Genomic DNA, 24858 nt, shown 5'->3' with positions numbered 1-24858 from the left:
GGGTTGCCCGAAGGGAACCAAGAAGGTGTCACGAAGGGTGCAAGAGCAGAAGCCGAAGGAGATTTCTACGTGTCGCCAAAACACCATAGGGTGAGAAGCTACGAAGAAATCTGGTCGAAGAGACCCGGGATCAGTTCAGGAATTTATCCCTTACACCACGCACAGAGGACGACCGAAGGGAGCGAACAAACGATGAGGGTGAGAACGGAGGGGAGTGCAACCGTACAACCGTAGGTGCGGAGGAGGCATAGGCACACGGCAAGCAGGACCCCCTCTTGGGACCTGTTGTGACGTTTTCACACATCGCCCCATTGCAAATGGGGACCCCTGCTTTTTTTTGCTTTTTAGGGTTTGTCTTTTTAGGTTTTTTAGGGTTTTGTTAGTTAGGGTTTGCATTTTGAGTGTCGCCCGGGGGATCACATGGATAAGCAAGTCCGGCTTGAGTGAGGTCCTGATCCTGAAATTTGGCTAAGTCTAGAATGTCCTGAAATTTGGCTAAGTCTGGAATGTCCTGATCCTGAAATTTGACTAAGTCTGGAAACTGAAAAACCTCAAAAAACTAGATTTTGCAATATAACTCCTGGAGGTCTGAAACCACTCTCAAACATCCTAAAAGTATATATGGAATATAACTTAAAGTATAAGAAAGAAGAAACATAGAAGGAAATGTCACTTATACTTAATTTGCCTAGAAGGTCAAATTCGCTCCTGTCCCTCACTGAAGGACCAGAGCGCTTTTCTTTATATGCACAATTTTAGACCTTTTTTGGACATTAACTTTTATTCATAGCATGAAGTAAGATGATATCTTCCTTAGCCAAGACATTTTTTGATGGAAATTGTAACGATTTGGCCTAGAGAGCAAAATTCGCTCCTGTCCCTCACTGAAGGACCGGAGCTTGAATCCCAAATTTGCATTATCCTCACAAGACTTAAATAATTTTGCGATTGGAAGAGGCCAAGGGGAGTGTGCTCTGTCCGTTGAATATAATTTAAGTGGGCCACAAAGGAGAAAATCAACCTAAATGACAAGTTCGCTCCTGTCCCTCACCAAGGGACCAGGGCTATTTTCAAAGGGCACTCCTGTCCCTCTCCAAGGGACCAGAGCGATTTTCCCTCAAGGCAAGTTTTTGGCAAAAGGAAAGCAAGTTTCGCGTTTGAGGTGGGTGGAGGAAGACACAATCGATCCGTTGAAGATAATTTTCGAAGCTAGCAAAGGACGAATTGGCTTGTAATTGCAAAAGTGCTCCCGTCCCTCACTGAAGGACCGGAGCTTGAATTTCAAATTTGCACTGTTCTTGCAGGATCAAGACAATTTTATGATTTGAAGAGACCAAGGAAAACATGATTTATCCATTGAATATAATTTGGAAGGCTAACAAAGGACAGATAAGCTTGGATTTGCAAAATAGCTCCTGTCCCTCTCCAAGGGACCAAGGCGAAAAACCTAATATCCAGTCCTTCTCGCCAAGTTTGGACGAATCTAGGCCAAAGCACAAGTTTGGAATGATACTTAAAGTGCTTCGGGGTGGAATGGAGTTGCAAGGACCACAAATTTCGATGACAATTGGCAAAAGCGCTCCTGTCCCTCTCCAAGGGACCAGAGCGAAGTTATCAACATTCGTTATTTTTTGCCTTATTTTAGCAAATCGCATTAGATGCCAAATTCGTTAAAAACTTCAAAATATTTTTAAAAAAATTTCAATTAAATTGGCATTTAATAAAGGCGCATGGCATTTAATAAATTAATTTTTGAGCCTTAGAAAAATCGAAATTTTAATTATAAAGGCATTTAAAATTAATTTTTATTAAATTAAAATTAAAAGATGAAGCGCTTGAGGTATTATTTTTATTCATTTTATCAAGTCGGCCTCTTCCTTTTTTAATTTTATTTATTTTTTGCCTTTACTTGCAAGGTCGGCCTCATGGGTAAGTGGAAGGTGAGCGCTCTATATATTGGAGGTGTTTTTTTTTCACAATTCAAATCATTCTTGCATTATCTCTCATGCGAACTTCAAGAGCAATTTGAGGAAGGCGAAATTGACCTTGAAGGCTATTGGAGAGGCGTATTTCTTGCTAGATTGGAGGATAAATTCCAGATGTTTTGAAGGTATTTGAAGGCGAATTTCGATATTTTTGAAGAGGAAGGTGGAGTTCTTTTCCAAGCTAAAGGAGGTGCATTGTATCCAAGGGAGAGCTTTGATCTACACTTTGCCTAGCAAAATTCATCTATTTTTACATCATTTCTTAGAGTTAATTCTCAAGAAGAGGTATGGCAAAATCATCTTGACACCCTTATTCAAGGTTTGATTTCTTTTAGACATTTTTTAGAAAAGTTGCATGGTTAATTAGGAAATGATAACTCAAGATTTATCATGAAGTTTCCTAATTAAAATCTTGAATCTTCCTTTTAAAGTTTAATTTTTAGATTTCAAGATATATTACTAATTTTGAAATGTTGTGTAGGTATCAAGATGGCGACTCCCAAGCTCGAAGGATCTACAAGTCGGAAGGTTCTCCTCAAGGAAAATCAAGCCAAATCAAGGACGGTCTCCTCAAGGACGATCAAGCAAGGACAAGGGCCGCCTCCTCCAGTCTAGCATTCCAAGGCGAGGTACATCATCATCCTGCAAATCAAGGACACAAGAAGTCAGAGCAAGGGTTCGTTGAAGAAGCAGATAGTTCCAGAAGAATTAATTAAAGCTAGCTTCTCAACAACATCAAGTTGAATATTTACCAAGTTACAAGTGTCAGACGAGGTGGCATCCTAGTCATCACTTCTCCAGTCAGTGTGGTCCACCTCAGCATGTCCAGATTCAATGTACCGAACTCATGGGAGATGACACAAACTCCGATGTACCTACCCCAGCTATCCATTGGTCGATTTTTCTAGAGAGGACATGTGTCCAAGCAATACAATTTTATCATTGGTCAAGCATTAAATGTTATGTAATGGTTGTAACAAACCCTAATTAGGGTTTTCATTGTTGAATCTTGGCCATTGATCTCGAATTGATCTAAGCCATCGAATTGTATTGAGGGCACTATATAAGCCCTGGCATTTCATTTTGTAAAGGCAGTTAGGAAGGAGTTGGAAAGCGGTTAGAAGACAAATTGAGAGTAGTTAGCTAGTTGATAGAATAGTAATTAGAGTAGAGTAGAGAGAGAAGGCAAAGATTGTTGCCAAGATGTTGTTGTAAAAGACTTGTAACTTCATTGAAGAAATGGTGAAATTTATGGGTCGATTCGACAATTTGCATGGTCTTTATACTTCTCATATTTGATTTCATGTTATTAGATGAGTGGAAGAAATATGCTTGATTGATGGTGAAATTCGCATATCCATACTACTAGCAGTTTGTTGATTGCAGACTTGCCTTGTGTAGTCAACTGGAATCGTTCAGCTTAAGCTTAACTTCAATTGTCGCTTCTTCATTGATATGCATCAACCTGATGGTGTCTATGCCTGCAGTGATGATTTGAACATCATAAAGCTTCCCTTCGAAGATCGCACTAGCCTTGTGGAGATGGTCCTGCGATGTCAAAACAAGACCTAGTTAGAATTTCATCGAAGATCAATCATCGCTCCTACATTCCTTAGTATTAGGATTAGATTCTTTCCTCACCTTCATCTTTTTTCCTTTTTTCAAATCAAAGCTAGTAAGAGCTTGTGTTCCAGCAATATTCAAAGCAGATAAGAAGTTCAATCATCAAATGTAAGTCCCCTTGTGATTCCAGCAAATCACATCATACCACAGAGAGCTTATCCACACGTAGAGATCCTACATACAAGAACCTTGAAGTTTCTCCGGTTGATCCTTTTCGCGATATCTTCAGCATTCAGAAACTTTATTCAAGAGAGGATAAGGTACCCTTGGGTATTTTATTCTGTGTTAGGCAGTGTACAAAATACACGTCAACAGGACCCATCACACCAAGCACGCAGGTACAAACCACCATACCCCCAGTCACTCAAACAGCGAACACCACCGGCGCGGGTGGGAGTTGTGCAGGTGCACGACAGGCGACACGACCCCCATCAATGGCCAGTAAACAAAAGCTGCCGAAGTTCGACGGTGACGAGAAGGAAGATCCCGTCCGCCATTGCCGCACTTGCGAAACCATATGGTCAGCAAACGGTGTTACCGACCAGGATGAATGGGTAACACAATTTCCAGCAACCTTAAGGGGAGTGGCCATCGACTGGTACTCCGATACGGATAAGGCTAAAGTCGGCACATGGCCCAACCTGAAGAAGGAGTTCGAGATAGAGTTCCGCCTCCTCAGAGACAACATTGAAATAGTAGCCGAAACCTATGGCACAAAGCAAAACAAGAATGAGACGGTTCGAGCCTATAGTCGGCAACTCAAGGAACTGTTGGGGAAAAAGGAGAGTCAACCAGCGGATGGGTTGAAAAAGAGATGGTTCGTGGAGGGACTGAAACAATCCCTCCGAAAGAAGATGAAAATTGTTCCACCAACCTCGTACAAAGATGCATATAATAGAGCGATGGATATTGAGAGCGAGACCAAGACATCCAAGAAGAAAAAGAAGAAGGATAGCTCATCCGAGGATGATGAATCTTCCGAGGGAAGCAGCAACGATGGCGAGTCCGGCAAAAAGGTGCAAAGCCTGCAGAAGGACATGATGAGGATGTGTTGACGTGTATTTTGTACACCATCATACACAAAATAAAATACCAGTAGGCATCTTATCCTCTCTTGAGAAAAAGCCTCTAACTGCTGAAGATTCGCATAAAGGATCAGTTAGGAAGACTCCAAGGTTCTGGTTAGTAGGGTCTCTACGTGTGGACAAGCTTCCAGCGGTATGATGTGATTTGCTGTATCCTTCAAGGGGTCTTACGCTTCCGAAAGTTCAAGATTTGCTAAACTAAAGAAGTTTTCAAAAAATAACAAAAGGATAGCGTTTGAAAGAGGTCTAATCTAATCTAACCCTAAGAATGACTTCGTGTGAACAAGACTTGGCAAGATTCAACCAACTTCAATTTTGCCATAAGATAACAACTCAATTGAAATTGATGCGATCTTCTAAGGTAATAAAATGATTTTCAATACATCAAAGATCAAAGATACTACCACGAAGGTACATATCTAAGATACAATAATGATTGAAGATTAGGTGATTCAAATATATCCAGTCGACCACGCAAGGCGTTCCTACAATCAGCAAGAAGCTAGTGGTATGGAAAACGAACCCTACCAAAGATCAAGTCTCACACTATGTCCTTCAAATTAACACACTACTTTGATTGAGCATGATTCAAGTAATTTAAACAACCATGAAGATAACCAAGAAAGTTACAACAAAACACCATAACTTCAATATTTCATTGATTTCCAAGTCATCATGTACAACAATTGCTTGAATTCCTTTCTTCAAACTCAATCTTGCTACAAAATAAAATTGCTTCTAACTCTAATCTCTTAGCTATCTCTCTTCTATCAAAAAAGCATTACAAATGAAATGAAAAATGAGGGTATAAATAGCATCCTCAATTACAATGAAAGGTCCAGATTGAAAGTAGATCAACGGTCAAGATCATGACACCTAAACCCTAATTAGGGTTTGTTACAAATGGCCTCCTTTTTACTGAACAATATTAAATGCATAGCCAAATATTAAATTTGGCACAAAAACCTAGGAGACATAAACCAATGACAAATAAGATGCCATGTCATCTATAACAACCTTTCATCTAGAATCTTATTCCCTTTCCAATTCTCTTTTTTAGCATATGCAATGAATCTTGATACGATTCCTTCGATTTCTGCAATTGGAATCTCGGGAAGATTCTTCATACTCTCTTCTAAGTGGATGACCTGATCGAATGCATCTAGAAGAGCTGCGTCCCATGAAGCTTCAAGTTCCTTTGTTCTTTCAATCAGGAGCATGGTGGCAAACATCTGATCATATTGCTCGTCTGTAACATTTGCGTCCTTGCAAAAGATGACCTTGATTCTATCCTCTAATTCCTGCATATCCACATCTGTCTCGACCTCGATCCTCCTGCCAAGAATGGTACGAAGTACCTCAAATACTCTGTCCTGGATCGGATTGATCACCTCCTCAACTTGGCTGCATCTAACACTGATGTCCTCGAAGAGAACACTCTTCATATGGAGTAAGGTTGACCATTGAAACAAACTGTGAGGTCCTCCATCCATGATCTTTTCCTGCGCTAAGACCTTCCTTGATGTATGTCTAATTACCTTTAAGACAGGGATGATAACATCTTTGGTATGGGCAAATGCGGCTACTGTTATCATCAAATTGTGGATTATCTCAAGAACCTGGATAGCTTGATGAATAATCTTCATCATCCTTGTTACAAACTCTAAGGCCACTGTATGAGATCTATCCATCCAATTACTTGTACGTTGGACCATGTTCCTGAATCTTTCTGCCTCATTGATTGATTGAAGTGGAAGTGCCTGCACTAGTGATCTAGCTGGATCCTGACGTCCCAAAGGCTCATTGAGATGACTAAAATATGTCCTCCATGCACCGACCTCTCTTTCAAGCTTTCTATTCTTTTCCATTTCTTCTCTAAGCTTGTCTTTCAATGCTTCAAATGAATCGGTGGCACCATCTAGTGTCTGCTCTGCAGTGGATGGTCCTAACTCAAATGTTTGTATATCATATTCCTCTGCTAGGATCTCACCTTCATATTTGTCTACTGCTGGTGTAGCTATCTGCAGTTTTCTGGATCCAGTCTCATCTCGAATCATCTTGGACATCTTGGTAGCCTTCCTCTTCTCTGTTACATCATGTGAACGTCCAACAAGGCTCTCTAAATCAATTGCATCATCCTCGTCCTCTACTACGATCACCTTGGTTAATCTTTCCTTCAACCAATCTGGGATGGCCGATCTTGTTTCTTGAACCTGAATTTCTTTATGCACTATTTCTTCTTCTCTGGGAGGAGATGTCATTTCGTTGTCCTCTTTATCTTCATCTAACTCATAATCTTGGAGAGATCCATCTGGTGACCCTTGCGGTGCCTGTCCTTCTTCCTGCCTGTCGTTCTGTACCATCGACTCCATGGATTCTTCCACTTGAAGTGTCCTCTTCTCTGGTCTAGAAGAAGTACCGGATGATCGATCTTTGTTAGCCCCTTGCTTCTTCTTGGAAGATTCCTTCTTTTCTGATCTTTCTTTTCTCTTCGAACCTCTTGGATGGAGATTGCCCTCACTGGCACATCGAAGGTTACCTTCACCTGAATTTCTAGGATTAGGATTGCCTTCACTCACACTAGCTCCACCTTCGGCTGGTTTCTCTTCCAAAGTGAAAGTCATAGTTATGCCTTGTTCTCTCAACTTCTGATGCTGTACGTCAACCCATCTGCGAGTACAAGACAAGACTGGTGCCATCAAAGTATCTAGATCCACGACCTCAGGCTCATTCCAATCCAACCTTATTGATTTGCTTTCTCGATCATAGGAAGACTGGATATGTCTGCCACTGTCCTGAGCTTGGTCGGCCACTCTATAAATCCTGCATTTCTTGATGAAATCCAAAGGCAATCTAGAATGCATTTTTCGTTTCACTTCAAGATCATCTAAGAGATTCATCATAAAATCTTCTATTTGGTACTCATGCTTAAACTTCCTGCCGACTGTCTCCTCTAAATGTCCATGTGGATCAAAGCTTTCTCTCAAAGCAAAGGATGGAAAAGAATACAAGGCTAACTCCTTCTCTGTGTCATCCATAGCTAAAGCATTAGGACATACCTCAACTGAATTACCCAAAATAATAGGTACTGGAACTCCATTCTGATGTCTGTGTCTGAATGCCTTCGCATATGCTGCCAACTGTCTTGTTACTTCAAGTAACACAATTCTGTCTGTCGGATATCTCGGCAACATGTATGGAGGTAAAGGACATCCATGCACTCTAATATAAGTGAACTTCGGAAACTGAATAAACCAAGCACCATACCTCTTGATTAATTCCTATGCATCCTGAGATAATCTGTTGTGAATCCCACCTTGCAACATCCTTGTGATATTCATCGTGAAGGTATCATTAACTAACTTGTAGTCGCTTCCTGGCGGATGATGCAAGTAGGCATAGGAATCACAAGCTCTGACCTCGCCGGGTCCTCTTCCAATCACTCCTCTGTGAGGTAGTCCTGCGTACTCAACACTCCTAATCAAGGCATAGATGACGTATGAACTCATGTGGAAGGACTTGGTAGCCTTGAGTCTCCTCAACTGTACGTCCAAGCAATGGCTAATCATCCTAGCCCAATGTATGGTACCTTTCCCTTGAACGATCACCTGGATGAAGTAAAACATCCACTTCTCAAAATAGAAGGCGTGAGGGGCTACTGTAACTCGGTTGAGCATGGTGATCAAATCTCTGTACTCCTCCTGGAAATCAATCCTGTGCGGTGTGTTCGGGATCTTGCTTAGACGGGGACGACTCTTGAGTAGCCAGTTCTTGTTGATAATGCTTAGACAAGCATCTGGATCATCTTCGTACATTGATCTGGCTCCTTCTATGCTCTTGTATATCATGTCCCTGTGCTCTGGAAGATGGAAAGCTTCACTTATAGCTTCCTCTGAAAGGTACGCCAAAGTGTTTCCCTCTTTGGACACGATCGTTCTGGACTGTGGATCATAGTGACGAGCACACTTGATCATCAACTCATGGCACTGAACAGCTCGAGGAAAGCCGGCCGCCTTAATAATGCCACTCTCGATTATTCTCCGGGCGACAGGTGATGGCTTGCCAATATAAGGGACCTCTCGAAACTTCTTCGTGCTAAAGTTACCCAAGTTGATATCTCCAATGTTGCTCCACTTCGACACGATCTTCGTCTCCACTTCTTCGGTCTTTTGATCTTCTTTCATGAGAGCTGAACGACTGGTGGATGCTCCCGCCTTTGGGGTTGCCATACCTACACAACATTTCATAATGAGAAACTAAATTTTGCAATAAATAACATAGATTAGAGAATATTTTAGGAAACGTCATGATAAGTCTTAGAGTTATCATTTCCTAAAATGATTGAGCTACGAATTCAAAATTTCAAAATTCAAAATTTAGGCTATGACGATCAACATTTGAAATCAAAACAATAAAACAAATATCGCCATACCTCAATAGAGAGCTAACTCTAGAATGCAAAATGAAAAGGATTCGCCTAGGCAAAATTGAAAATTGGATGGTCTTCAACGTGATCTCCTCTTCAAAATAGCAATTTCGCCACCTTTGGTATGTCCTTGACGTCCTAGGCAAATTCGCTCAAATGGAAAGTTCAAGTTCGCACCCCCTTAGATGATATTAGCGCCTTCCTTTGCTTTGAAATGAAATTCGCACTATTCAAACACAATTCGCACTTCCTTTTTCAAGATCGCATGTGAAATGGTAAAATGGTAATGTGAAAATGACAATCTTCACCACCCTCTTTTATAAGCGCTCATATCACCAATTTGCTTAGGCCGACTTTGGTAAAAATAAGGCAATTTAAACAATTTTTAAATGAATAATAAAGGCCGACCTCACAATCCTAGCGCTCCATTTAATTTTTTAATTGATTAATAATTAATTATTAAATGCCTTTATCATTTAAATTGCCAAATTCGATTTTTTTTATTTTTTTTTTACAAAGGCAAAAATAATTAATAAATATCAAGCGCAATATTTAAATGCTAATCAATTGAATTTTTTAATTTATCAAATTTTAGCATTTAAAATTAATTCAAAAATATTTGCTTGAGCGCCAAATTTTGAAGATGAGCAATACATACCTCATCGCCCTGGTCCCTGACTGAGGGACAGGAGCGATCCATCATTTTGGTCTTGATCCTTGCATTTTTGACGTTCAAAGTCTTCATCTCCACGTTGAATTAGCCATTTTCGCTAGGATCTTCGAACTTGATTGTCTTGCTTGTGTGAACGAGTGCCCTTTGATGTGATATCGCCCTGGTCCCTTGGAGAGGGACAGGAGCGATCTTGATGTTTTCTTCATTTCAAGCTCAAATTGGCAACATCTTAACATTCATCCCCTTTGTATCGCCTTCCAAATGATGCATTAAACCTTGGCAACTTTGCTTTAACGTGATCTTTAAGGATAACAAGTGTTTTGGCAAATATCGCCCTGGTCCCTTGGAGAGGGACAGGAGCGATCCTAGTGTTTTCTCCTTGACCTTTGCATCTTCGATCTTCAATCTTCATTGTGAGGGACAAACAATGCTATTCTCTCATTCTACTTTCGTTTCGCTTGAATTCTATAAGGCATTTAAACGTTTGGAAGGATCATCGCCCTTGTCCCTTGGAGAGGGACAGGAGCGATCTTGAAGCTCTAGCCAAAATGCGTCATTTTTTAACCTTGGTTCCTCGTTCATTGCTTTCCAAATGGTGTCCTTTACCTTGTGTGAACTTGCCTTGACATGCATTTGAAGGAAAATGAAGGATCCTATGCAAATCGCCCTGGTCCCTTGGAGAGGGACAGGAGCGATATAGCCTCTTTGTTCAACTTGATGATCGTTTAACGTTTGAAGCCTTTGAATATCATCTTCTAACCATGCCTTGGACCTTTTACCACCTTGCAAAACCTTAACCTCACGTGATTTTTGAGAGATTTGGCCAATATGATTAATATCGCTCTGGTCCCTTCCTGAGGGACAGGAGCGAACTTCAATGTTTTGAGCTCAATCTTGCAATTGTTTTCATTGTGCAAAATAAAGTCCCTTGATCCCTCTTAATCACTTGATGCGTGATAAACTTTCAAAATTTATGCCTTTATGCAAATTTCGCTCTGGTCCCTTCCTGAGGGATAGGAGCGAACTGGGATATTTTAGTGCAAATCTTTCAATGTTGGCGATCATTGTAACTTTATGCTTGACTAAGACGCTTCGAAACGCCTTTGCCACCTTGTTCTTCGTCTTAGAGTGTCTTGAATTTGAAGGAACGGCAATATAATCATTATATCGCCCTGGTCCCTTGGAGAGGGACAGGAGCGATCTTGGTCCTGTAGGCATCATTTCACTTTATCACCTTCAAAAATTATCTTCAACGGATTTATAATGTACCTTTTCATTCATCCATGCCTTGGAATCCATTGTAACTTGGCAAGAAAATCATCTTAGACAAAAATCGCTCTGGTCCCTGACTGAGGGACAGGAGCGAACTTGAGCATTTGGGTCCCTTGTTGACATTTGGTAATCTTCAATTTATCTTCAACGGTTTCAACTCATCTCCTTTCTTGCCTTCAAACATAAAACTGACTTGATCTTCGTCCAGTACATGTCCTATGAAGAATTTCGCTCTGGTCCCTGGGAGAGGGACGGGAGCTACAAAGAACTTCGCCCTGGTCCCTGACTGAGGGACAGGAGCGATTTTGGCATTTTAGTTCATTCTTCTTCACGACGGCACTTCAAGTTATATTCATTTGATAAAATATCTCTCCTTGGACCCCTTCAAATCATCAAGTCATTAAAATCCTGCAAGGACAAAGCAACATTTGATTTTGAGCTCCGGTCCTTCACTGAGGGACAGGAGCGATTTTATTCCTGGAGGCATTTCCGTGTTCGTGAAATTCTTCAATTTATATTCAACGGAAAGATCACGCCTTTCTCTATCACTTCCAATTCGAAATTCATCTTGACTCTGCAGGGACAATAAGATTTTTGAAAACGAGCTCCGGTCCTTCACTGAGGGACAGGAGCGATTTTGCTCCTACAGGCCAAAATATCAAGATTTCACAAATTTAATCACTTCAGAAGGCGAAAACAAATCATTTCCAATGCCCGGGATCAAATATCAAAAAAGTCAAAATTTGGTCAAAATTACTCAATTGGACAAAAATTCACATTTCATCATCAACACTTAGACAAATTTATACTCTGCACTCAAAATTCCAATTGAAAATAGACCATTCTGGCGAATTTATTTCATTCAAAATTACATCCTACGAAAGGAGGCTCAAAAGCTCTCAAAACTGACTGGATTCTGGCCTGAAAAGACGGTAACTAAAACCTTAAGGCTTGACCCTAAATCCAGACAACTGACAAACTACCAAAACCCTAAAAACGAAGCGAAAGGCAAGCGAAAAACGAGCAAAAAAAAAAGGGGGTCCCCATTTTTAATGGGGCGATGTGTGAAATGGTCACAACAGGATGATGAAAGAGCTGAAGGTTATGAAGGGAGGTCCGAGCAAGACCAATGCAGGGGAGCTTTGGTGCATGAAATGTAAGACAGACGACCACATGAAAGGCTCCTGCCCAAAGAAGGCCTATTGTGATATATGCTAGTTGATGGGGCATTCCACCAAGGAATGCCCCTACAACATGAAAACACGAAGCCAACAAAGTATTGCTTACGCAAGAACAACCAACTACATCGGGTGGTACCGACAGCTCCCAGTTGAACAACAATGCAACATCAGGAGGGTACAGAGATAACCGGTGGGAAGGACGAAACAACAATAACAACAATAATAATACAAGGAGCCAGATCCAATACGACTCCAAAGGCCGACCGATGATACAATGCAGAGCGTGCAGCCAGTGGAGGCACTTCGCCCGAGACTACCCGAAGGGAGAGGCCACACAATATTTGTGCAAATGGTGAGGACCGGGAGACCATGAAGATGCCACTTGCCTGAAGTCCGGCGTCAACTTGCTCAGTATCGAGGAAACCAAAGAAGAGGAAGTGTTGGTCGTAACCCGCGCCCAAGCCAGACAAGCAACGTGCCCAAACCCGGAGACGGAGAAGCGAAGGGTACAGTAAGCATGGGAAGAAATTGAGAAAGAGATACGAGAGAGGGCGAAGGCAAAGGGTACGACGAGTACTTCCAGTCGACCGGAGGCGGAGGAGGCTATACTAAATCGAATTTTAAAACTGGAGGTTCTTGTGAAGGTACACAACCTCCTCCAAACGATGCCTCAATTACGAACAGCGTTTCTGAATAATCTCTCCCAACCACGCACCAATACCAACCACCGCATGGATGTTCCTGGGGGTCTGCAATAGACCCCAGGCTGCTGGCAGTTAACACTGGAAGGAACCCGGCCATTGTGGAGATGGGTATCCTTGACACCATTCTAACCGATACCATCGTTGATGGTGGATCGGGAGTGAATGTTCTTCCAGAAGAAACCTGGCAGAAGCTGGGGAAGTCGACACTGTGGCCAGCTACATTCAATCTACTGGGAGCAGATTAGCATCGAATCAAACCAATCGGGACACTGATGGGCTAGCAAGTTACCATTGGGACGCAACCCATCATACTAGACTTCATGGTAATCCCACTAAAGAAAAATATGATGCGATCTTAGGGAGAGGGTGGCTGGTGGCAACCAAGGCCACCCACAACTGGAAGAAGAACACTCTGTCTATGGAGAATGGAGGAAGGAAGTTTATCATAGACCTTGGGACATAGTTGGTTAGTGAGGAACTGGCATCATCTTTGGAATTGGAGGGTGAAGGAGAAGGCGACCTGAGGGACGAAGGACGGGGCTACATGGAGCCCAACGACGAAGGGATTCTCAAACTAGGAGAGTGCTCCGAGGATGAGACGGGGTCATTGAATGGGCTCTTCCACTGGCAGATAGAGGATTACGAAATGTTCAATAGCTACAGGCTCGAAGTAGAGGAACCAAAGCAAGTAATAGAGGAGGTGTACCTGCCGAAATACAAAGAATATTGGAAGGGAGACGCCCATGTGAGTGACACCACCGCACACCAGTTCCCGAATTATAAGTATACAAAGCACTGAGATCCGAATTACAACACCATGGCATAATAGAACACAGTCATGGAACCAACAACACACAATACAATATGCAGAAATATATCAGATGTAACACAGATGTATATCATATTAATCTCCACCAAAACGTACCTCCAAATGTGCTACAAGCTTACATATAAAGAGTTTGCGGTTGGTGAGGCCATCAACCGTCAGACAACCAACTACCCCGTAGTTATAACTAAATACTATGTTTTATTTTAATACATTCCAAAAAGTCTAATTTACTAATTTTCCTGCTTACAGAAGAACCCATCAAGTATCAAGAGGTAAAATTGAAGGAGACAAACCTCGGTGACGTAGATAATCCCAAGATCATTCGTGTCGACAACGATTGGAACCCTGTGTGGAAGGCCGCAACCTTCAAAATCTTTATTCTTCTTCTTCTTCTTATGTACAGGAAGGAGACTGTGGTCCCTGTAGAATTTATGGTTCCAGGTCTTCAGACGGCCATTGAAAATAGACTTGCCATCAACGAGTCCAAATTGAAACCCGAGAAGCCGGGCAGGCGACTCGAGAGGCACAGGACCAAAGCAGGAGACTCTCGGGCGAGGCAAACCGAGAAGGATGAAGGGCGATCCCAGAGGCATGGGAACCGAACCGAAGACTCTCTAGACAAGTAGATTAGGAAATTAAATTTTAAAAAAAAAATTGAACAAAGAAAAAAATAAAATAAATAAATAAATCAATGGCCACAGTGGAATCGCCACCGTCAGTGACCACCGTGCGGTGAAACCACCGTCGGGGGGACACCATATGGTGGAACCACCATCGACGGAGGTCACCGATGGTGGAATACCGCCGTAGGCCTGAAGGAGCATGGCGACGACGGCGGCAGTTTAAAAAAGGGTGAAAGGAAACATACCACGGCACGGTAGGGATAAACGGTGGTGATGACACGTGAAAAGAAAAAATGCGTCGACATTCAAACAAGCATGCATTTAATTTATAAAAAAAAACAACGACCAGATTGAAAAAGCATTCGATGGAGTCTGGAGCCAGGACGCTGAAAAAATTAGAGTGGAGAAGGTGGTTTTTGGCATCTTAAAATATCATAAAAATGATGTGCACCATGGACTTCCGTGTGGTTCTGAAGGTTGTAAGGGAGCACACCTGGGGCGCTGCCCCTTGACCCCGTTGGGGGCACTACCCCTAGACCCCCAGTTTATTTTTGAGCTAAAATACACTTTTTGAGTCAAGTGTTGGCGGCATTATTGTACACGGGAATAAGATTAGTTAATTATGTGTAATTGTTTTGGTTAGTTGGCAACCGAGGGGTGGTAGTTGCGGTGCGACGGTTGGTGCTCGCACCCCCTCGATACCCTTTTATACTTCGGAATGTAACTTGTAACATACACTTATTATGAATAGAACATCTGATATACTTTGTCTGATATTTACGGCATTAGTCTGCATTATGTTCTTTATGCCTTAAGTTATTCACCCGAGAGGGCAAACATTTGGCGTCGTTGCCTAGACGTACTCAGGAACAGAAGACACGGATGGCGCACAGACACAATGGGCCTACCCGTTGGTGAAATAAACCTAGAGGCCGACAACACGCGAACAGAACTTTACACAAGAGAAGACACGGCAACGCGAGAATTTTCAATTTTGCTCCAAGTAGCCATTCAGACCTACGTTCGACAAGAGGCAGCGGAGGCAGAAATCCCACCAAGTGCCATGTGGACAGCGCTGGAGGTTATCCCGGCAGTAAACCGGTTGATGAACCACCTCCCCCGGTTGCTTGCACAGGCATCGCTGGCACAACAAGCCCGCTTGGAGGAGATTGCCCAGGAAGAGCGACGACAACAAATCCTGCAATGCTACGAAGAGAACAGCCGACGAGAAACAGAACGAGTTGGTGCCAGGCCAGGAGGGAATTGAACCTTGAACTTCTTATTTTCAAATAAAAGTGTCATTGACACGAGTTGTATTTGAGCAAATGAATTAATAAAAACACGTTTTGATTTATGTATTGTGAGTTATGGGAATGTGTGACAATTAATGCCAAACCTATTGAATAAAGATAGAAATAAAAAACCAAAAACGAACGAGTGGGAGGCCGCACAAAGGGCCTTGATTCTGGAGCAGCAAGTAGAACGTAGACGGAGGCTGAGGCAACTTGTCGAAGGATGACCTGCCGAAGGGGGGCCGAGGGGAACCAAGGAGGTGTCACGGAGGGTGCAGAGGCCGACGGAAATTTCTATGCATTGCCAGATCATCGTAGGACACGGAGCCACGAAGAGTTTCTGGAAGAAACAAGGTTACGGCGAAATCTAGTCAAGGAGACTCGGGATCAGTTTAGAAACTTATCCCTTACGCCACGGAGTGAAGATCACCAATGGCAAGCAGAAGTGGGCGCGTGTGAGAGCGAAGGGGAGGGCAACCGTACGGGTGTAGGTGCCACACACGACAGGCAAAACACCGTACCTCCAGTCGTCCACGCAGGACACACCACCAACGCCACCGGACGAAGCAGCGCAGGGCCATAGACACAGACACAACCACCCCCAGGAAGACGACCAGGGATGGCGAGTAAACAAAAATTGCCAAAGTTCACAAGGGACAGCAAGGAAGACCCCTTACGGCACTGTCGTACATGTGAAACCATTTGGTCTGCCAACGGAGTGACAGACTAGAATGACTGGGTACAGCAGTTCCCAGCCACGTTACGTGGAGTTGCCATAGATTGGTACTCCGATGTAGATAAGCAAAAAGTGGCCACGTGGGCTAACCTACAGAAGGAATTCACGGAGGAGTTTCGGTTGTTCCGTGATGACAACGAAATTGTAACAGAGATATACAGTACCAAACAAGGTACCAAGGAGATAGTACAGGCATACAGCAGGAGACTGAAGGAATTGTTGGGTAAAATGGAAAGCCAACCGACTGAGGGCTTGAAAAAACGATGGTTCGTTGAAGGATTGAAATCCTCCCTACGGAAAAAGATGAAAATTGTACCCCCAACGTCATATGACGACGCCTATAATAGGGCGATGGACCTAGAGAGCGAATACAAAACATCAAGGAAGAAGAAAAGTAATAAATATTCATCTGACGATGATGAAGATTCTGACGGGGAAAGCAGCAACGGTGGCGAATCGAGTAAAAAGGTGCACGCTCTCCAAAAGGACATGGAACGAATGTTGAAAGAATTCAAAGTCATGAAAGGGAGTACAAGTAAGACGGAAGAAAATGACGTGTGGTGTACCGACTGTAGGAGTGATGGACACACCAAGGGGTCCTACCCCAAGAAGGCTTTCTGCGACATTTGTCAGATTGCGGGACATTTGACAAAGGAATGTCCCTACAATATGAAAACCAGGAACCAACACGTTCTCTTCACACAAGAGTAGCCGACCGTCGGAACTTCGCAAACCGCCAACAATAATGCATCATCTGGCGGATACCGGAATAACCGGTGAGGGGGGAGGACCAATAATAATAATAGGAGCCGAATCCAATATGATGCAAAGGGACGGCCAATGATCCAGTGCCGAGCGTGCAATCAATGAGGCCACTTTGCGAGAGAATGCACCTCAGAATAAACTCCACAAAAACTATGCAAATGGTGTGGGCTTGGAGACCACGATGATGGAACTTGCCCAAAGTCTAAAGTGAACCTGCTCAACATCGACAGGACGGAGGAACGGGTATTGACAATCACACGGTCACAGGCAAAGAAGGCCACATACCCGGACCCTCGCACGGAGAAGCAACGGGCGCTGGAGGCCACGGCTGAAGTGGCGAAGGAAATGTGGGCACAAATGAGCACCTAGGAAGCGGTAAGTACTTCCCGATCTAAGGCCGAAGAAAATATCCTGAAGCAGGTCTACCGGGATGCCTATTATACATTGAGGCATACACAGCAGGAGTCTGCGGCCTGCGAGGTTGCATGCGTCACGTTGGAGAAAGATGTGGCTAGCCAGTAGGCCTCATGGGCAACCGAGAGGGCGTAGTTGTTGGCACAGCTAGAGATGGCCCGCACAGAGATAGTTGCGACCCGGGCAGCGAAGGCCGAGGTAGAGACTCATTTGGCGGCCGAGCAGACTCGGTTGGTCTGCGCGACGGAGGCAGTGGATACAAAAGAGGAGGAGTTGCTGGAAGCCGCACACATGGTGAAGACAGCTTTGGAGAAAGTATTGATGGCGGAGCGGGATGCGACTACACGCACTCAGCAAGTGTATGAGCTCCGCGCCCGCTTGGCGGCCCAGACACCAGCATCTCACCCTTCTGCTTCAGGGACGCTTCCTCAACCCCCTCCCTAGTTTTTCAGATATGTATATTGTATAGGTTGCATTATCTCCATTTTTGTAAGTCGCCTGGAGACGACTTTTCTTTTTGGGGGTGATGATGTTGGCGGCATTATTGTACACGGGAATAAGATTAGTTAATTATGTGTAATTGTTTTGGTTAGTTGGCAACCGAGGGGTGGTAGTTGCGGTGCGACAGTTGGCGCTCGCACCCCCTCGGTACCCTTTTATACTTCGGAATGTAACTTGTAACATACACTTATTATGAATAGAACATCTGATATACTTTGTCTGATATTTACGGCATTAGTCTGCATTATGTTCTTTATGCCTTAAGTTATTCACCCGAGAGGGCAAACATCAGGCGAAGGGCAGCAGAGAAGTCACAGTAAGTGTTGGGGTTGTTCCGTACTGTGAGAAGAAGCCTAAAGCTAAGCATTGGCGGGGAAGCCATAAGCCGTAGAGGGAGACGGATTTGGAGGTTGCGAACAAACATAGTTTGAGGGAAGGCATTGCAAGAACGCGAAGTTGTACAGCACCAGGGAGTTATTCAGTTCAGTTATCAGCCTTTGGGGAGTATGATGGAGGATTTGAGGCATCTCCTAGCCTTTGTGCTAGAGGGTTGTGGCCACTTCCAAGCATGAATGGTACGCTTTAAGGAATTCGGAGTATGTCTCGGCTGGACATGAGGTTGCCTTGGTGGATGCACAGAGGGCTCGAGAGGAGCTGACCACTAGGTTGGAGGTAGTAGTAGCGTGAGACTTAGCTCAGCATACCCAGGAGTTGGATGCCGAGAGGACAACGCGGGTGGCTATCGAGGACAAATTAGCTAGGGAGACTATCATTTGAGTAGCAGTTGGTGGAGGCTAAGACCGAAAAGCGTGTTTTGCAAACAAGTTTGGCACAGGAGGACTGTGATGTCAAGGAAAAAAAAAACTCCTTGCAGAAGCAATAATGGTGAAATCCACATTTGAGCATCGGATGGTAGCAGAAAAGGGTTTTCAGGCAAGGACGCAACAGGTGTATGAGTTTCGGGCTCGACTGGCATCAGCAGTTCCTGCATCTTCTTCATCGAAGGTGCAACTACCTCATTCAGGGACGCCCCTCAACCCCTTCTTCTCAGTGATTTTCTTATTGTATACAGTGTACTTCATCCCCATTTTGTTGTGTTAGTCCCAGATTTTTGTCCTTGTCGTCCGGAGACGACTTTTCTTAGCGGGGGGATGATGTTAGTCGTAAAATGGGCTTTGTACTACTTGTTAAGCTACGTTGGTTAAGTATGTTAGTGTCATCGAGGGTAGTTGTCCGTTGCACGACGGTTCCCCACGGCTGGTAACCGCAACCCTCAACCGTGTCTTTATATATGCTCTTGTACTTGTTGTTGGATACACTGATGTAGAGAATGATTATTGTGCTAGACATTTTGGCATTAATGAAAGCATTACTCTGAGTTTCTGGTTACTATTCTATCCTATGGTTATCATCTCACTGTTGAAATGCAATATTAATAACACACCCCACGGGGTAAACAACAAGCACTATTATCCAAAGGAACATAGCAATACAAACACAGGGGAATGAGATGTTTACAGAAGAAGGGGTCTTGGCTTGGTGAAATTGCATGGCTTTGGGTGTTTCAAGCTTAGAAATGGTTGAAATAAGGCCTAATTATGTCTATGGGTGATGGGCACTGAAACAAGTACGAAAAATGGACAAAAATGTGCAAACTATCCACCTTTCTAACTGATTAGCAACTTTTAAAAACTCGTCTCAGACTTTCAACAATTTTGAGTGTGAATTACTGCAGCTAAACCTAACCACTTACACAATTATGAATCGGTGGCTTGTTTTCCAAGTATAGAAGTTCTTTGGAGTTTGATATAGGACAAACTGGTTGGGTAATAGATGGTGTCAAACTTTTAGACTGAATATTTATCAATCATGATATTAACTGATGTTTCTAAGATAAACAAACATATCTCTAGAATTACTAAACTAGTGACAATCTAACTAGTTTCTTGCATATTTGTCAAAATTTCTATGAAGATATTTCTAATTCTGCCATAAGTAATTGTTGTCAATAAGATTTGCACCCTACTAAACTTAGAGTTCAGCAATCTATTGAAACATGAAAACACTCCTGGGCCTGTGGGTTGCCCAAAACTTGGAGTGAATCTCCAGAGAAAGCTGGTTCTTTTTGGGACTATCACCTAAAACTACTTCCTGACTAGGAAAAGGGAAGAAATGCTTGGCAATGAAACCTACTCTAGTGGGTGATGCACCAAATTGTTTTTCAGACTCTATATTTGCTATTTTAACACACAATCTATCTCAAAAACAAGATTTCTCTCACACAACTCAAGCTCCACATGTTTATACATCATTGTTTCATAGCAAGGTTAATATTTCAGACCTCATAGAAGGAAAAGAGGGAGTTTTCACAACTAAGAAATGATGAAAGTCATAACACAAACTATAACCTGTATAAAACATGCTATTTCTGCATGAAGGTACCGTAGGAAGAAAGACATATTAAAGGATTGACATATGAATCACTAGAGAAACATCATTCATCCATGTTGCACACAAAATACAGATTAGAGAAGGTAAACACTTGCTTTATTAATCAAAAAGGTGCTTACAACAGCTGTACATATCTGAATATAAGTTACAATACACAATAGGCAAGAAAGAACCTGTTTCAGGTTACAATACAAGCCTAGAGCAGCAAGAACTCACTTAAAAATGAAGCTTAAGGCTGAGCTTTATAGCTGCAACAACTTGCTACTACAAAGGAACATATGATGAGAAATAAAGGACAAGAAGGACGTGTTACATTGATTTTGCTTGGTCAATCCTCCTTGGGCATCCAATTTGTTTGTTGCTATTTTGTAGCCTTCAAATCAGCTCCAAAAAGTGTTTTTTATGAAGAAAAGTCCATCCCAACTGTTATCCTCTTGATTAGGCTCTTTAATCAGCTCCTAGATGCTTGGAAATGCTTTGGAAAAAGTCTCAAACTGCCCCCTAGATTTTCTCAACTATTTGAGGAAGTCTTCAACCTCCTCCTAGATGCTCTCAACCACTTGAAAAAGTCTTCAAACTGTCCTAGATTCTCTCCTTCACTATTGCAACCTCCTTCCACGGTAATAGGGCATTTACTTTCTTTGTTTTGAAGTTGAAAAAGTGTTGCGGTCGAATTGAACTGAAATAGGCCATTAAAGACCCCCAAAACTACTTCAAACTATGTCATTATAGCTCCAAACTGCTCCTTGAATGCATTGATATCCATAAAGGACATTCTCACATGTCAGAATGACACTTAAGAGTCCTAAAACTTCTCTCTTTCTCTACATTTTATACATTTTTAGTTGTCTTCAAAGGACCCTTTTTGACAAGACTATAGCATTTTAGAGCTTTATTTATATGTTGAGGCTCCCTTTTAGAAGAGGAATAACATGATTGATGGCCTTGAACATAAACCAAACACCTTATTAACCTTTACAATTGATGACATTTAATCTTTTGCAAATGCTAGGACCAAACTCAAGACTTATTGAACCTTGAGAACACAATGTTAAAGGCTATTTTGGCTGCAGGAGAAAAATAGACTAACAGTAATATCTGTTGACGTAGCTGTCAATGTTGATTAAATTAATAACTTGCCCTCAAATTGCAAAATAAATATTTTCTGCACCAGATTTTATGTAGGACCAATCTGTTAACAAAATAAGGTTATTATCTACCAAAAATAAAACTTTATCTTAATATTGTTTGCATTATATTGTGATCTCCCCAAAGAAATATGCATTGAAACATTTAAGCATGTAGCAAGATGGCAGGCCAGTCACATTTTACCTTGCCTCACCAAAAGTAGAAATGCTTTCCTCTAAAATGTAGTTGAGCTTGTGTGGAGGAACAAAGAAGACTTGAGTTGCCAACTCCTTAGCAGCAGCCATCAATTTTGCCTTTCGTGTACTATTGTGTGTGGGCAGAAACCCAACTGCAAAATTTTAACTCAATGTGAAAATTTAAATCGTTATTTTGAAGTCATAGGTATAAATCTAAATAATAAAATAGGAAAATAGATTGAAAATTTCAATTATCTTTCCATTGTATAGACATAAATAAAGCATTTCAAGACTGAAAGAATGGACTCACCAAAGGAAAATTCACTTGTAGACAAACCAGAAGCTGTAAGTGCTGTTATGATTGAGCAGGGCCCTGGAATTGGAAATATACGAATTTTTTTCTCTATACAAACCTTTACCTGAAAACAAAGTGCCAACAAATATAAATTAAAAGCTGAAAACTTATCAAAATCTATTTTGAAACTCTATGCAATCAGAATTGCAATACAATTTCAATTGAAATATAGGAAATACAGTATACTCAAATTGCAATTTTTTTTAATTTATTGAGAATGATCTGGTGAACATAAAAAATTGAGACAGAATTTTTTATCCAAGCCATATTGCTATCATTTTAAAGTATTGATATCTATCCTGCTAATGAGGAGATCAACAAATATGATACAGAAAGCACATTGGACCCTCCTCTATTCCCAACTGCTAATATTAACTTTAAAACCAAACAAAGCTTGTAGAGGTAGTCTACAATGAATTTGTGAAGGAGACATCTTTTGAGACCATGGAGACAATTTTCTATATTGGTTAATATTTCTCATGTAACACAGCTACAGAAAATAATGCTGAGATTGAATTCGTAATTAAAAGACTTAGATTTGTTCTTGCAAAGGGATTCTCTAATATTTATATCAAAGGTAATCTCATGGTTTTTATGACTGCACCCAACAGAGAAACATATAGCCATTGGCAGCTAATACCTTGCTAAATAAGGCCAGGATCCTCAAATCCAAAACCACAATGATCTTGTTTACCCATCATTAGAATTTGATTGGTTGGCTAACATCTGACTATCAATAGTGTATATCAACAAAAAAAATCTTTATAATAGCAGATATTTAAGGGTTATAATGCAATGATCTTTATAAGGTGACACACCTTAGGGAAAGTAGATGAGGGCAATTGTTAGGGTTTAATGTCCTTGGGGCCTAATATTTATTATGATTTTAATCAGGGTTCAAGGGATTACTCTCACATGTGCAGTGTCCCTATTATTTATGAAGATGTTTTTATAAGGCTTTGAGAGCTTACTTTTACCCATAGATGAAACACTGCCAATAAATGACTAAAAACTCACAGGTTGTTTTGCTCCCTGATTTTTTGCAGCAAAAACTCACCAAGTTTTCCACAAAAACTCAAGTGAGTCCAATAAAAAAGCTCAGCCGCTGAAAAACAAAACCCCCATAGCAGGGAAAAGGTGATTTTCATTTCACTTTTGCTCTCTCAACCAAAGAAAACCCTCCCAACCATCTAGCACTCTGTTTGCAGCAATTTTGCACCAAGGAGTCAATATTTGAAGAAGTTTTTAGGTGAATTTCAAAGCCAAATTGGATTTGCAGGTAGGTTTTCTGATTTTCTTTTTCCTTTGTTTTTTTAAAACATTTTGCTTCTTTTTTGTTGCATCTAGGTTTTAAAAAAATCATCAAATGCTAATCCTAAGTAGCCTAAATAGATTTAGATTTCCACAAAACAAGATTCATCACCCTTTTTAGACAATTTTTTCTTATTTTTTTCATTGTTTCCACAAGTTTTTCATGCCTCATTTTTTTTATTTAAATCCTGTTTTTTTTTAAGAAAATGTCTAGAATCTTATTAGATTAGATTAAATTTTTACTCATTCCAACTAATCTATTAGATTAGACTAAATTTTTACAAATTTTAAACTAATTTAGGTTGTTTTTCAATTTTTTTACTAAAATATTAACAACTTGTGCTTTCACTTTGTATGTGTATGTTAATTTATAACATAGTTTTAAAACTTGTGGACTCGCCACGGACTCGCGAGTCCATGGGAGCCATGAGTTGACTCGCCAAGGACTCGCGAGGCGAGTCTTGGCAAGTCCATCTGAAAGACTCGCAAGTCTTTTGCAAGGACTCGCACGAGTCTTTTGCATCGACTCGCGAGTCTTTCGGATGGACTCGCGTGACCCAGAAAAAAAGTCATGCAAGCTTTAAAAGTGAGTTTTTTTAAAAAAAATTTGCCTTCATTTGGCATAACTGAGGGAGTGAAAAAGAAAAGAAAAATAACACCCGACGCCTTTATAAAATAATAAAAGTATTTTTGGCCTCGCGGGGCGCTGCCCCTCGACCCCCTCGACCCTGTCTTGTATCGCGACAAGGAGCGTGCAAGGGGCGCTGCCCCTTGATCCCAACTTGGGGGCGCTGCCCCCAAACCCCCGTCGAAAAATATAGGGGGAAACTGTGCCGATGGAAGTAGGGAAAATTTAACCTCCGAGTCTGATTAGGCTCCATATAACAGCACAATTAGCATTGAAGAAATCTTGGTATTATACATTTTAGAGTTGAAAGTTTGAAACTATGAGTATGTGACGTGTAATGTTTCAATTATGGCTCTTATGCTCTCTAAATGCATTAATTTCTTTATGTTTTTTTGTAAAACTACGGTTTTTCTTTTTGTCGAATCCTTGCCGAGTCTTTTGTTGGTTGAAAATTTTGTATACTTGGGGAAATATACAAAATTGTGGTTTCAACTACAGCACACGAGTAAAAACTCTCCTAATTAAGGGAAGGCTCCCCCTATCTAACTACAACTTGGAAAATAAAATGGGATGGGACAGCAATCTTTCTTCTTTTTTCAAGAAAGACAATATCCTTTTCTCTTCACAGAAAAGGATAGCGATTGAATAACAGCAGTAACCACTTTCAAGCAAAATGAGA

The 24858-nt window shown here is 41.6% G+C and overlaps 1 protein-coding gene across 3 annotated transcripts in view; it reads right to left on the bottom strand.

The window, feature by feature from the left end:
• Positions 1–24858, bottom strand: part of LOC131027633 (uncharacterized) — a 249415-nt gene that overhangs the window by 75958 nt on the left and 148599 nt on the right. For all 3 annotated transcript variants that reach the window (XM_057957708.2, XM_057957702.2, XM_057957713.2), the window contains 2 exons: positions 22196–22304; positions 21893–22037 (listed from right to left, as the gene is read on the bottom strand). In XM_057957708.2, the coding sequence (XP_057813691.1) occupies positions 21893–22037; positions 22196–22304 (254 nt within the window). The remainder of the gene's footprint in view (positions 1–21892; positions 22038–22195; positions 22305–24858) is intronic.

Source organism: Cryptomeria japonica, chromosome 1, assembly GCF_030272615.1.
Source record: "Cryptomeria japonica chromosome 1, Sugi_1.0, whole genome shotgun sequence".
Lineage (NCBI taxonomy): Eukaryota > Viridiplantae > Streptophyta > Pinopsida > Cupressales > Cupressaceae > Cryptomeria > Cryptomeria japonica.
This window is presented reverse-complemented; position numbering and strand designations above follow the sequence as displayed.